Source organism: Gymnogyps californianus, chromosome 1 (assembly GCF_018139145.2).
Source record: "Gymnogyps californianus isolate 813 chromosome 1, ASM1813914v2, whole genome shotgun sequence".
NCBI lineage: Eukaryota > Metazoa > Chordata > Aves > Accipitriformes > Cathartidae > Gymnogyps > Gymnogyps californianus.
In genome coordinates, this window is record NC_059471.1 from 157,312,593 (window position 1) to 157,328,330 (window position 15,738).

At 38.6% G+C, this 15,738-nt stretch overlaps 1 protein-coding gene across 1 annotated transcript in view; it reads left to right on the forward strand.

The window, feature by feature from the left end:
• Positions 1–1,294: 1,294 nt before the first annotated feature.
• Positions 1,295–15,738, forward strand: part of TXNRD1 (thioredoxin reductase 1) — a 28,175-nt gene continuing 13,731 nt past the window's right edge. Inside the window, exons 1-9 of the mRNA XM_050915027.1 lie at positions 1,295–1,417; positions 2,934–3,056; positions 6,418–6,490; positions 6,603–6,722; positions 7,514–7,656; positions 7,785–7,900; positions 9,685–9,910; positions 12,704–12,796; positions 14,544–14,620. Of these exons, the coding sequence (XP_050770984.1) occupies positions 1,349–1,417; positions 2,934–3,056; positions 6,418–6,490; positions 6,603–6,722; positions 7,514–7,656; positions 7,785–7,900; positions 9,685–9,910; positions 12,704–12,796; positions 14,544–14,620 (1,040 nt within the window). The 5' untranslated portion in view covers positions 1,295–1,348. The remainder of the gene's footprint in view (positions 1,418–2,933; positions 3,057–6,417; positions 6,491–6,602; positions 6,723–7,513; positions 7,657–7,784; positions 7,901–9,684; positions 9,911–12,703; positions 12,797–14,543; positions 14,621–15,738) is intronic.

A 15,738-nucleotide genomic window follows, 5' to 3' on the forward strand; every position in this document is an offset into this window, starting at 1 on the left:
AAAACCTATGTTCTTGCTTTTCTTTTTTTACATGCGTGTGTATATACACAGATTAATTCCTGCGTTCCTTCCCCAAGCTAGAACAGGCCAAGTATTATCCATCACTAACATTACTATTAACTATTGTGTTACGATTCTGATCTTTAAACCCCTTTACCAACATCAGCAAAGTACTCTTCCCAATACCTTTGTGAGACAAAAGAATTTTATCACCAAGTTTCAGAGAAGAAGTCAGAGACGACAAGATTACAGACCAATTTTCAATGACTGCCTTTTTGCATTTGTGTGCATGTGTGTGTGTGTGTGTGTGTGTGACTGCTCTTCAGGTTTGTGTGCTCAGTGCCCAGGGAATGTATACGCATTCAGTATGGCTGTTTGTCTAAGTATGTCCACATGTCAGAGTTTGCTAATTAATGCTGGTTGTGCAGTCCAAAGTATGTATGTGATTAAGTACAAACAAGTGTGTACTGACCCATTTATTGGAAACTAAGCTTAACGTAACTCAGAGTTATGTGGAGGAAGGCAGAGCTGGTAAAGGATTCCAATCAAGTATTAGATTTTCTTCTTTTTCTTTTTCCATGCCATATCAAATAAAGTATCACCATGTGTACAGATGTTAATTTCTTCCTTTCCACTAGTATGCTTAACCTTTTCTATTGGAGATATATATCTCCTATATATATATATAAAATCAGTTATGACCAGTGGGCAAACAGATCCTTTCCAGACTTTTGAGTACATTTATTTAGAGGATTTCATAGTACAAGCGATACCATATAGCAGAAATTATTGGGGGAGGGGGGGAAGAGTTGCATGGAAAAAACAATTAATAGATTGAACTGAAAGAAGTTTCCAGGGAACTAATTGCAGGAGAAAAATAAAAACTTTAAATTCAGTTTAAAAAGTACGAGACTGAAAAAAATGACAGCATATCAGCATAAGAAAATCACTTTCTGGGCAAGAAAGGTAAAAATCATCATTTTCCCTTAAGACTGAAGTTTCAGGCTTAGCCACAGCAAATCTTATTTTCTTGCTTTGTTCCAAGCATATTGTTAGATTGGCAAAAAGTATGGAAATCCTAGCCAACTCTTGCATGGGATTTTATTAAAGAGAAAAATATAGCAAGTCATCCTAACGTTGCAAATGACTCATCAGTTGCCTTAGGAAACGCTCCCCTGAGATGGGCATGCCGCTGATGAGGAAGCGATGAAGCCGCCAGGCCACTCCCCCAGACAATTTCGCTTGAGGAGTGCAGCCTTCATAAAGGACGTCTCTCCAGTCACTATGTTATTTTATTCTTTATTTCACAGAGGGAGCACAGAAGCTGCAAGAAGGGCAGTGCGAAGCAATGGCAGAAACTTCACAGCCAGTTGTTTTTGTACGGAAGAAGCAAATAGATCATGAGAAGACTTTAACGGTAGGAGGAGATTCATTTTAAAGTCTATAATTTAGTTTTGACATTGAAAAATAATAAGAATGTAGGCTTTCTTTTAAAAATTGTAGTTGTTGGGAGAAGAATGGAGGAGATTCGTTCTCAGGATGGGATCATGGTCATGAACAAGTTCCCCCGATAAATGGGAAGCAGAGCTTGTCAAGATCCTGGCTGCTTTGGAGCAGGGTTCTAGGAGGTGGTTTCAGAGGGGAAGGTTGTAATCTACTTTGTCTGATCTAAACTTTTAGTATGTTTTCATGAAGAATGATTATGAAGAACTAATGAAAAATGAACCAAACAGTAGGGAATAAAAGCTGAAGTTTCTTAATCCATGTGAAAACATAAAGCATTTTTCTTAAAAGAAAAAAAAAAAAGTAGCATGATATAAGTAGTGATCTAAGCAAATTTCCTGAGTAGGTATTGTGGTTTCTTTATTTGCATCATAAAGATACCGTTCTTGGTAGTTGGGTCTGATGACTGTGTGGGAGTTAGTCTGCCTGTAAGCTTCACACCATCCTGTTGCCACTGAGCAAACAAGATGTGTTTTGGAAAAGAACGGCACACTTTCTCTAACTTTGTGTCCCTAAATACGAATAAAGTGAAACTGCATATCATAATACAGTATATACTCCTTTTTCACTCTTACTCTGATTGCAGTAGGAAGTTTGAGCCTGGCCAATGGCTGTGTTAGAAAAATAGAAAAAAGGGGAACCGAGCCCGAAGTAGATTCAGTGGTAGGTGTATATATTGGGCTGGTGGAGCAGGAGGAGAAGAGGAAGGAAGATGAGGTATTTTTGGATGTCTTCACAACAGCCACAGGTGTTTTCTAGGTTTTGTTTCTACTATTAACATGCTATCCTGGGTTGTGAAATATTGTTAAAATGTAACTTTCTACAGGCAGATGTGCAGTCTGAATTTCTGCTGACATTGCTGTGTAATTTGCTGGAGGGATAGGGGATTTTTGTCACTGATATGGCTGTGCTGGCAGCAGTCTCTAGGGTAGATGCAGTTATACTTACAGAGGGAATAATCTAACCTCAGAGGAAGGCAACAGTAGAATGGGTTGAGCACAAAGGGCTGCTTAATGCAGAACAAAATTAAGATGAAAAGAGAAGGGAACCTTCTTTGGGTCTTTTTCTTTCCTTTAATTTGCCATGACTATTCCAGTAGTACTGAATCAAGTCCTACCTAGTTAGGCAGGTACAAACACTTGAATAAAAGCGAGCAGATTTGTAAAGTGACTAAGTATGGGTTTCTTTATATACTTTTTTGGTCTTAAAAGTTTTGTCATGACTTTAGTTGATACTCACTGATTTACGTCAGCTGAGGAACCTGATTTTTACTCGCTCCAGATCTTGTCCTGCAGTTTGAGAGGCATTGAGAATTTTGCCAGCAAAAATTATGTTCCCTTATCACAATATTTGCTGCTGAAAATACTAATTTTTGAGTGCTGTGGGTAATGTTTTAATGTTCCCTGATCCTTTTTGTTTTCTCTGTTCAGGCACATAAGGAAGGCAATCTTCAGAAACTGCTGGAAATGAACGGGCATACGCCGGTGGTGCATTCCTACGACTATGATCTCATTGTCATTGGTGGGGGCTCAGGTGGTCTGGCAGCTGCCAAGGTAAGAGAGAGAAAATACAGATTTATACTTTCCTTGTAAGTAGGTGGATGACATCCTCAACGTCTTGGATCTGGGTATCTTTAACACTGTAGGGGCATAACATTTCCGCCTGATCCGTGGGATTTCTTTTCAGGTTAGCCCCAGTTATACAATATTCTTTTCCTTATGTTCTGAGGAAGAAAAACATAAAAATGTCACGGTATACTTCTTAATAGAATGAAACTTGGTCCCCACTAACGGGAGATGATGCTGTTGGAAAACAGCAGGTAGATATCTCAACAGTGTTTATTAGTAGTTGAATTAAAATTCAACTCATAATTGAGAAAGTTTTTAAAACTATTCAGAATTAACATCAGGAGGTTTCTAGTTTTATCTGAAAGTAGTATCTGTTGAGAAATAGTTGCGTATGTTGTTTTAATTCTTGACAAGGGGGGAGATTTTGTGATTTGTGAACTTGTATAGTTGCATAAATGGAGATGTTGCCTATACTTAAACAGAGTTAGGATCTCACCCTTCATTTCGAGGGTCTGGTACTTCCTGCCTGTAGCCAAATAATTTATGATTTTTGGTTAGGATATTGCTTTTAGAAGCATATCTAGAATTAATTAAAAGAATCCACAGTGGTGCAGAATATACCAGCTCTTAGAGTTGTCATTATCCCAAATATTTGAAACTTGCTGAAATTTAATGTGTCAGTAACTCTCCTTTACATCAGTAGTTAGGCATATTTTGCCTCTTCTTGCTGTGGTAGAATTAACTATTTAGAAGTGAATTGAGCATTCCTAGAAATAAAACTATTTCATTGCTCAAGATCTGGAGCTGGATTATTCCTCCAGACAGGAGGCATTTCTTTTGTTCTTGAGAAGTGAAGGAGGCCACTGAGGAGTGAAAGAAAATTAGGAGAAAATACTTCAGCATAGCATTGGATTCACACTAAACCTTGGTCCCTTAGAAGAACTTCTGTTATAATGGAAGAATGCAGTGCTGAGTGGTGGATTGTAATGTTCTGTATGTCCATAATCTATTTTGGTAGTTTACTGCTTGCCCATCGATCGGGGCACTATTGTCATGGCGTAGGATGGAAGATAAGATAAGATCTATAAAAATTCTGAGAACCCTCAAAGAGAAGCAGACAATGGTTTTCAGAGGATAGGGATGTTTTAGGACAGGAGAGAGTAACGAGTAAAAGGGAGCTTGCAGTAATGCAAAAACAGTTTGCAGTAATAAAAAGCCATCTGTTGAAATTTCCATAAGGAGACTGCTCTGCTTTGTTGTATATATATGGAAGGTTGTGAAGCTACAGCAGTGATGTTTATTGCATCATTTTTCAGCTGTGGGACAGAAAAGGTGTGTAGCTAGGAAGATAAATTGCCTTATTCCTTCAACTCAGCGTATAAAGTATATTGCTTCTTAGTGTTCTCAAGTGATTGTAGAGTGGAGCAGAAGATGGTAGATCAATAAAGTCAACATCACTATCAGTAGTAATGTGTGTATTTCAAATCAGTTTCATGAAGTTGAAGTGAAACTGTTTTACACACGTAAAATTCTGAGTTAGATTATTCATTTTTTTTGGTGAATTAACAAACAGTGCTTTAAAAAGCAAAACAAAAGGAAAAAACCCCACCTACACAGCTCTTGCACCAAGTTCCAGGTATCTACAGTCAGGTTTGCAGCAGTTTAACTAGGTTGATTAAATGCATGCTGCACACATGCAGCTTTGTGTGCACATCTTCCTTTTCCTCTCTATATTGTGCTCAGAGCTTGTTATTTTGGAGGCATGTCTCCATGGTGAGTGCAAATGCTGCCAAGCTGACTCTGTGCAACCCAACCACAGACCCAGACCAAAGTGCCAGGCCACTACTATCAGCTCGCACAGAACAGCTCCAGCCTTATTGTGTTCATGCAGCACTGCACTGAACCCAGTGAGGTTTGAAAGCCTACAGGGCAGGTTTTGTTACTGTGGGCATATCACCCTGCAGAAGTGGTTATAGCTGTTTGTGATCTCTACCGAGCTGGCGATGCAATACTGTGCTGTATTACATGAGCATATAGCTGGGTGTAAGCTTGGGAATCCATGTGTTCTAGTTAGCTAACACTAGTAAAGCTCTTTTGAGCTGTGTATAAGAGTTGTCATTATAAAGGAGCATTAGTAATGCATCTCAGTCCCTAAGCACCTTTCTGAGGAATTTTCTCAGAGGTGCTACTAATGAATAGAAATTAGCTTCTTGGCCAACCTTGACCTTTATCACAAGCAGAAATCCAGCACATTAATATTTTCCAAAGGTGTCTACAGCCTGCGTTGTTTGAAATATGATTTGTATTTTGCATGAAGTAAGATACATTTAAAATTGAAATTCTGATTGTCAACTATTTGGATTAACAAGTATTACTGGTAACATAATGCTGAAGGCTGTCCAGCTCCTCCCAAACCAAACCCAAGGCCTTAGGGTAATATCCTGTGCCTTATTGCTTACATGTCTAAGAACTCATCGTGTGATGCAGCACAGTTGTGGTTACTCCAAGTATCAAAGTTATTTTGCTGCATCTTGTGGGGGAATCTGTCATTGTTGTTTCTCAGCTATGTAGTGCTTACTTAAGTGTTTTTCTCTGGTACCAGTTATTGCCATCGATTTTTGCCTTTTTCTTCAAAAGCACAGAGGGAACAATGGAATCAGTATAGAAATTCCAGTTCTCAGTATCATTTACACACATTAATTGTGGATTTGCTAATGAAACTTCTCAGGTGAAATACCATGAAATAAACCATCACTTTTCTAGTCTGGATGACATCTGCACATCCTGACAGTAAAGTCAACTTGCTGCAGGTTGACTAGCTTGAAGAGCAAGAGCTGATCCTGACAACTACAGATGGTACTCAAAATCGAGTGTTCCCTTCTACTACAAGAAAAAAGATTGGATAAGCACAGTTGTAATGCTTGGCCATGTAACTGCTTATGTCATCGGGTGATGTCGTTTCAAACAAATGTTTGAGAAACCATCTTTGAATGGAAAACTGGATTAATGAAGAATTTGTTAAATATGTTAAAAGTAAATGGCATGTTGGGAAATAGTGTGAACAAACTGACAGGATGGAGGAGAGAAGAGGAGGTTTGACTCCCAGAGTCTTCTGTGTATCAACTGGTGCTGTGCTGTTGTGTAGCAGGATGAATGCCTATTTTTTTTCCTACTGAGTGTACAGATTAATTCAGAAGATTAATGACTGTCTGGCTGTTCCCTTGCAAATCATTCATTATTACTTAATTAAAAGTCACAAAGCTTTTCAGCAGTGCATGATGTTATCATCTACTCCAGATTTAACCTCTAATATTTAGATACGTGTCTTATTTAATTTGTTTTGCAGGAGGCTGCCAAATATGAAAAGAAAGTGATGGTGCTGGACTTTGTCACGCCTACGCCTCTGGGAAACTCATGGGGTAAATTTCTCTTCATTGCAAACCTGTTACAAAGGAGCTTTACTCAGAGGCTCTGATTCTCCTTTGAGATCAGCCACACTGATGTGAAAAACACATTCTGTTTCTTTCTCAGGTCTTGGAGGAACATGTGTAAATGTGGGCTGTATACCTAAAAAATTGATGCACCAGGCAGCTTTACTGGGACAAGCCTTGCAAGATTCACGCAAATTTGGATGGCAGTTTACAGAAGAAGGTAGAGAACACTTTTTTGCAGTTTTGTCATTTGTGCTGAAAATCCAGAGGTTCTTTTCACAATCAAGTGCTTGTTGCACTTAAGCATGCGCTGGCTTTAACAATGTGAGGCAGCTTCAGAGAGATTACACATAAACTTAAGTGCTTTTCAAGTCTAAAGCCACGGGGCTTATTGCCTTCCAGCGTTTGATCTGTTTATTAATAGCTTCTGATCATGTTAGTATTTGATAAGATTGCTGTGTGAATAAAAGCAATAAGATACTACTCCATTTCTGAATGTAACACAACATCTAAGGGAATACCCCAGAATGTCCCCTGTTAGAAACTTCCTTGTAATTGCAGGCAAGGATTTCCTTTCCCTCAGTCTCTGTCACTACTACATAAGAAGATTCATTTTACTTTGTATTAGCTCTAATGTGCATGGTTATAGGTTGGGATTTATTAGGGTGTAATCCTGTAGTGGGGAACATGCAGAGGCACCTCCCAGAGATGCATAGTCTTCATTTGTTGAGCAATGTCACCTGCTGACAGCATGTGCCAATAGAAAACTATCGATAATGCAGTAAGTCTAAATTTTCCATGTTTTAAGTCGTATCTGTTCCACTGTGACCTCTCATGTTGTCTACACTGATGTAATTCTTTGAATTTCAGTAGAGTTACTCTGGAATAAAAAAGGAATAAGACAAAGGTGACTGGGTCGTGAAAAAAATCTGTCTGAGAATACAAGGTTCGCTATGGAAGAAGAACAACTCACAGACTGAAAGATGAACCTTTCTCTTTTGTTTCTAACAGTTGAACACAACTGGATGACTATGACAGAATCTGTTCAGAATTACATTGGTTCACTGAACTGGGGCTATCGGGTTGCACTGAGAGAGAAGAAAGTCACGTATGAGAATGCATACGGAGAATTTGTCGGGCCACACACAGTTAAGGTACTCCCTAGCCATGTTTGCTGGGTCTTCCTATAGTACTTTCTGAATAGAGATGCTTTTCAAATAGAGTAATTTTTCCCTTGGTAGGACTGCGAAATACTTACTTTGGACTAATACTTTGTCCACAGGCAACAAATAAAAGAGGAGTTGAGAAGCTGTACACGGCTGAGAGATTTCTCATTGCCACCGGTGAACGACCACGCTACCTGGGTATACCTGGAGACAAGGAATACTGCATTAGCAGGTAAAAACAGGGAGGAATATGAAGTCGTTCACCGTCTGTAAATGCTTCACCTGTAAGAGAAAGTGATGAAGCATGAGCAGGGCTGCTTGGTTGCTGGTTTTCTTTCTTATGTAACTTTTTGTTAGGGGAAAGTAAGCACAGGAGAGTGGCTGTAGACAGATTTTAAGGTGCCAAAAACATTGGTGTCTAGTAGACACCACAGGACTGTGGGTGGCTGGCTAGGGTGGTTCTGTTTCTGGCTGATAACAACAGTAACTGAGAATACCGTAAATCATTTGGGTGTCCATCATAAAATTAATTCATCAGCTCTGCCCCAGTTACCAGTACACCCACTTCCTCTTTATTCCTTGTGGTCTTTCAGTTCACATACTCAAGTTTTTTTGGTAATGAAGAGCCCAGTCTGCTTGGAAGAAACCTCCCTGCTCAAATACCAAGGAGAGCGGGAGTTGCGAAGCAGTTGTTGTGAAGCTGGTAGACATGTGTCTGTCTTCATGCATTGGGGTGGTCTTGAAACTCAACCCAATTTTTTTCCAGCTACTCAGTGAAGTTAATTCAACTTTTGGGAAAACCGGTTTCAAATGTCTGGTTAATTGATAAGACCAAGCAATTCTAGCACAATTTTGAAAAAAAAATGTGATATGCAGATGAAATGTGTTTTCATATCAGAGTAACTTTTAAGTTACTTAATGTAGAAGCAGAGGTTGGAATTACAGGCTTGCAAACCTATAGCAATGAAATAAATAACTGGCATAATCCCTGTGAAACCAAAACACCATGTTGTATGTTTCCCTTCTAATAAGTAGTAGTGAAATTAAAGGTAACAGATAACATAGCCTGTAAAGTGGTGCTTTAAAATAACATTAAGGTGGAAGAGTCAGGAATGCCAGAGTTAAAGACTATCAGATTGAGGCTGTCTGTGTAATCTTCACTGGGATCCCTGGGGGATAGGAACTATGATGTAGCCTTTAATTACGCAATCACATTTTATTCCACCACCACATTTGCAGAGAGCATCTTTGTTTAGCCTTTGCAGTTGCTGGCTGAGAAAGAGACACTTATTTTAGATTTAAATCTTTGGAGAATTGCATTGCCAAACTCTGTCTAAGTCTCTGCTGAGCAAGCGTGATGCCTCCATGAATCCCTGCTTCCTTGAGAAGCCCTGGTTTTATAGTCTAGGTCCAAAGTGTGATAGAATTGATGTAGCTTGATGTAGCAGTTGAAAGAAATGGAAAGCAGGCAAATAAACATGTTTTCCATAATTTTGTATTTCTGTCTCTGCCTGTTACTGTGGTTTGCATTAATTTGTTTTATTGTCTGTGTATATTTGGCACTGTGTGTAATGCTTTAGCAAAAGGATAAGTCTTCAAAGAAGTGAAGATGGTATTTTTATCTTAAAGCTGAACCCCTTCCTCTTTCTTTCAGCTCCCAGGAGCTAAAATTTGCAGCAAAGTATTTGAAGCAAGATTCAGAGAAAAAAAAACAACCTACCTTTTTTTAACAATTTGTCATAAGTTTCTGTAAAAAACCTCAAAATTTTTGTGGTGATTCAGAATTTTCATGCTCTTTTTTTATGTGTACTTCTAATTAGAACTTTTTAATCTGTCATGTACTGATCTTGTATTCCAGCTGAATTTCCAAAAAAATTAAGTTGTTGGGTTTTTTTAGTGGGCAGGAACAGGAATAAAGTCTTATTCTTACAGAAGAAATTAGATAAATATAAAGCACAATACATTCTTCTGGTTGTCTCTAACTTTCTTGTCTTTTTTCCCCTCTTTTTTTACCAGTGATGATCTTTTCTCTCTGCCTTACTGTCCAGGGAAAACCCTGGTGGTTGGAGCTTCCTACGTTGCCTTGGAATGTGCAGGATTTCTTGCAGGTCTTGGATTAGAAGTCACTGTAATGGTGAGATCCATCCTCTTAAGAGGATTTGACCAGGATATGGCAAACAGAATTGGCGAATATATGGAAGAACATGGAATCAACTTTATTAGGGAGTTTGTGCTGATCAAGGTAGGCTCAAAGTGGTACATGACTAGAATTGATTGCAATATACCTGTCATAATGTTTTAAGATGCAAATTATTTTAGTGAGTACAAAACTTGAATTTACAATACAGGATCTGCTGTGATATAGTATGGGTTGATTTTTGTTTTAAACTGAGTAAGTCCATGAATCTTAAGTAATTGCAAGGTACAATTTAGCCTTACTATTAAAATTTTGTGGGATTCCATAATTCAATGTTTTTATCAGAATTAGATGGGTTAGTATATGTTGCATTAAAAATGTTGTTACTCCTGCTCATCCTGGTCCTGCAAATGTTGAATATACTTAAATTCAGCAGTTGTCCTGAAATCTGTGAAACTTCTTGCAGGCTCATAATTAAGCAGGTACCTAATTTCCTGTAAGATCAGGGCCAGTGCGTCACAAATGGTCATGTTTTTCATTGTCAGTTCTCAAATTCTCAGCCATCAGATACTGCTCATGTGCCCAGGACCAGTTGACTATCCAGAAAAGTAAATGGGCTTTAGAAGTATCCATCTATAACCTTTACTTGGCAGAGTCCTTAAATACTTGCTCAATTTTCATTGAATTCACTAGGAGTACTTGTGCAGCTAGTTATGTATACGTACAGGCAAATTCAGGTTGAAAAGCAGATTAGATAAGCTCTGGAGCTTTTCTAATGTAAAATTGCCTTATCAAAGACTTCAGAGGGTGCTGACTATTTTTCTTAATGTTTTTTTCACAATAATTAGTGCTTAATTATAAAATGGGAAATAATGTGTTAAGCAGTTTTCAATTTGGCATTAAGCCAGCATGTTACCAAGTTTAACACTTTGGGGATTAAAGCATTAAATCCAGTGAACACTGCTCATTTTCACCCTTAGCATTATCAAGAGTAGCTTAAAAAATGCTCTTGCCAGTTACCACACTGTGGATCTGACCCTCTCTCACAGAGTGTAAGAGATTTGCTGTGAGAAGTCAAAGTGCTTGTTTCAAGGAATTTTGTTTTTATGCATGTCTGCGTTGCAGAAATCCTATGTCGTTTGAAAAGCAGGGATGATTCTCTAGCTTTTGTTTCAGACATAGCTTTTTGTGGGCTCTAATGGGGGATGAGAAAGAAGGAAGCTGTTTTTACAAGCAGATCATTTCAACTAAATGGCAAGCGGGCTCCTCCAGATGCTCCCTGTGAAGAGCAGTCCATCACCCTAGTCACAGAATGCCCTTTTGTGTATTTTACCCTGTCCCTTCACTACATGTCTTTGATTTCAATGGGAATAAAATATTTGGCCCTGTTCCTAGTTGAGAATATCCTTAAACTTAAATTGCTGGATATGTTTTTTAGCAGGTCTTCTCATCTCTTTCAAACATTGTTTTTGAAGTTATGCATGTTGTGCTTATTAAAACCCTTCGTTGGGATGTTTGAAGACAGAAGATGAATTATTATAAATAACGCTGCCTTTGAACAGAAGCAGTTTAACACAGTGATCCTTTAAAGTTGGTAGGATGGCACAGAAGGTTTGGGCTTTTTTAAATTAAAAAAAAATAAAGGACAGAGGAAGACAGAACTTTGTCAGAAACTTTGCTTTTTCTGTCTCTGAATACTGAATATGAAGTAGGAACTAGGGCAGTTGTTGAAAAGTACTTTTTCATCTGTAGAAAGAACACTAAAATTTCCCAGAATTAAGTTAAGTGTTGCACACTTACATGACTCTTGTATGTACAGCCAGCCATAGGAAGCAGCCAGGCACCTTGCCATTTCCTGGGAGGGTAAGGGGAGGACTGTAGCTGAGGATATCCAGTCCTTTCCTCTCAGTCCAGTGAATATTAATGAGGACAAAAAATAACCCACCTATGTAGCTTCAAATTCCATTCACTTGTTTAGTTGATTTATTTATCAGAGGAAAAAGGAGTGTTTGGAAAAAAAGCCAGTGCTATTGCTCTTTCTGCTTTATTGTTTTCTGGTATATGGGGGTGTGTGTGTGGAAGGGTGTATATTTTGGGTTTTGTTTTGTTTTAAATAAACCTTCATTTTTCATTACTCTGAACAAAGGGCACAGTTGCAAAAAGATTCACCTTTGCCTTTTTTTTGCTTTGCTTTGCTAGGATAGACAGTAAGCTGCTGCATTACTTGAGAGACAGTGTGCAGCTGGATCCATAGCTAAAACTAGGAATATTTATTTCAGCTGACTCTGGGGAACTCTGAAGAGGTTTTTTTTCTTAAGCTGATGGTGTTTTTTCAGCCATTTAGAGAGCCAGCTGCTGCCCTCTTCTGCAAGGCCGTGGTAGCTTTATACGTCGGACTAATGTCATGGAAACAGGGCAAATGCCTGTACTGCTAAGGGCTGGGCTGTGACAGTGGCTTCCCATGGATGGAAGGCACGATGGTCCTCTAGGTGCAGTTGGAGAAAATCTCTGATGGTGTTTCCAAGTCTTGCAAGAGTTCCCTTCCTCCTCACCTCCTCTGTCCCCAGCTGATACCAGCAGCTCACATGGTGGGCTTGGACAAGAACTTAGCTATCAACCAACTTTTATAAACAGAAATGAGGTCATACTGTGTTGGTCATAAGAATAAATACATAGAGATAAAACAAAATGTTTAAATATGCAAGTAGTAATCATAAATCTAGAGAAAGGTGAAAATATCTTTAGAATAAATGCTTAAATTTAGGTCATAGTCTCAATGATAAGATGTGGTGGGACAAAGATACATTTGCATATCTTTATTTGAAACTAAACCCTTTTTTTCTTTTTTTCTTTTTTTCTTTTTTCTGGGTTTTTTTTTTCGTTCCCAAAATGTTGTAGGTTGAGCAGATTGAGGAAGGAACTCCTGGAAGACTGAAAGTTATAGCCAAGTCCACAAAGGGGAACCAAATAATTGAAGGGGAATACAATACTGTGAGTCCTGTCTATATACATGAAGAATGTGAAATAGCCTTCCATTTAATGTTGAGATTTTGTGAGGTGTTTTTATCCATAGTTGAGATTTTTAAAAATTATTTTAATCATTACAATATGTTAATTGCACACAATCAACAGGTAATTAATGTGACAAAAGTCCCAGAATCCATGGGCATGAGTCCCATATGTCCTGCCAAATCACTTCCATGCTTTTGAAACCTGTTTCTTAGCTTAGGGATGTAGATGAGCTTGGTCATGTGGAATCAGTTGCAGGATTTTTCCCCAGTGGGATATTTGTCATAAACGATAAGTAATGATTTATAATAGCTTTCATAGTAACTAAAGCATGTTCTGGAGTTAGCAGAAAACAATGGTCTGTGCAAGAGCTACACAAACAAGTGTCATGTCTTCTCAAGACCTATTGTTGACACAGCATCTTCACAAAAACAACTAACGCCCTGTGGCAAGTCAGTCAGGGAACTTCATTACACACTTAAAACAGTAAAATTGCAGTGTGCAGGTATGCCATTATATGTTTGACAGACTGTTTCCGTCACCCTTCACTCCGCTCATTTTCTTAGGCCTTGATGCTGAAAGGAAAAAAAAAAAGGTTGTGAATAAAGTATTTGGGACTACACAGAACGCATAAAGACAAGCATTTGCCAGCCTGGGATTTTAGACTGCAAATACTGTGTGCCAGTGACCTCATTTACCTGTATAGTGCATCAGTCATCCCATAACAAGGACATGCCTCTGCATCTGAGGGCTAATATGGGAAAGTTTAACAACAGTGCTGTTGCACAATGTTGTAATACTGTTTTTCCCGGTCCATAGTAGTGAAAGCTTTTTAGCTAGCAAATCAGTGCTATCTTTTCATTAAGGAAACTTCTGATTTCTTATTGCTACTACATCTTTCACTGAAATGCTGTCACTCCTCATATAAGCTATGAGCTGCGTGTGATGCATTTTAAGACCTTCAGCTCTGAAGATCTGGCATGCTTGATCATCTGAGAGACTTGAAGTGGATCTCAGATTCCTTCAGCAGAGTTCTGAGTTCTCGTATGAGAAGCATTGTGTAATTACCTGGGCAGTTATCCAAGACTGCAAAGCACATAGCACTTCTCCTTGTTATAGTAAAGGCTGGAACTTGTTTTGCCTGTTAAGGTAGCCAGGTTGATAGGATGGGTAAGAATTTGGCCTGGTCTGTCCATCATTCTGAACAAATGTTCAAACAAATAATATTCAACAAATAATATTCTTTGGCAGTGACTTGGCTGAGATCCTATATAAGTAAATGATATTTTCTGATCAAAACAAAAGATTATTTTATGGCCTTTTTATTTGCCCAGGCATCTGAGTTTCCTTCCTAAAGAGCCCTTTCCTTATGGAGCATTTTGGGGTCACCTGCTCTGGTAGGGATATGGTATAACACTTTGGTATAAAAGTGCGAGGAAATAAAGAATCTGACTGTAACCTATTTGTTTAGAATACTCTTGGGGTATTTTTCCAGGGAAAGCTATTTGGCTGTATTTAATCTTACCATTAAAACCTGGTATTGTTAGGTCATGGTGGTGGTGTGGCTTGTCTTGAACTCTATGAATGTACAATGGGTAACAAGCGTATTCATCTTAATGTGACCAAGCCTTAGATACTAATCCTTAGTATATAATGAAAATAAGATAGCCACATGCAAATGCACTTTTGAGGTTTTAAAAAATCAGTAACGTGCATTGCTGTTTTGCAGGTGTTGCTAGCAATCGGAAGAGATGCATGCACAAGAAAAATTGGTTTGGACAAAGTTGGAGTGAAGATCAATGAAAAGTAAGGACAGATGTCTGTATACCACTCACTACTGAGCTTGTGTCATTTACTGTTGCAATGGTAGCGGTGCATAGATATTCAAATCCTTTGAGGAAAAATTTGTTTCCTGTTTGCATACGCTTGGATAGGAGACTACATAGCAGATAGCTGCATCTTCTCCCATAGTACTACCACGTTTGCTTTTTTGATTTTGAAATGTCAGTTCCTAAATGCTGGGAGTCAAAAGTGTCTGTTCCATTCTGTGTAGGTTCACAGGTCAGTCTCAGCTTCTTCCAGTGACGGGGCTTTCTGGGATCTGTCAGTTGTTCCTTGTACTCTCTTATTGCCATCCCCTTGGTTTTCTCTCTGCCACTCTTGGGGCAGAGATCCGTTTGTTCATACAGGCTTTTAGTGTGGTGGGGTTTGTTTACATTTTTAATGTAAATGCTACTATATGTTTATTTTGAAATATAAGGTCAAAGTAGCATTCCTTAAACTCACAGTTGGAGTTGGTGATGTGTTTTAGGTTTTGGAGGAGTTTATTTTTTGCCATAGAGCAACCCTTGGGAACGGTCTGTGTCCTGTAGAGGAGCATTTCATGTTTAATGTAGTGAGGTCGTTGCACCAGGGAGTGGAGCTATCAGTAACATTTTCAATGTTCGTAACTAAAATATCTTCTAGGCATGTGGGGCCTAGACGATCTTCCCTTTGAAGAAAAGACACAGGACCATGAACTTGACTTGGTAATCTATGAAAAAACAGTGCAGAAGGCAGCTTATATATGAACACAGTGACTGATGTTGCTGAAAGGAACTGTTGCGATGTTCTAAATAAGTGGAAATTTTGGTCCACTCAAAATTGGCAGACCCACGTTGTCTTATAGAACAGTACACATCTTTCTGACATCAGGACACCTATTACTAGCTTAACAGAATGAACTATAAAATTATTAGCATAAACTGTGTATTTGTTAACGAGCAAAATTGAGAAAGTTGGATTTTAATATGGGAATCACTGCTGGGCCCTCAAGTAACTGTGTGTTTCTGTGCCTGTCTGATTAGGTTTCCCTGTTACATGTGTTTCCTGCAGTGATTACTGCACTATCTCATTTATTAATGAAGTAGGAAATATTAATAATT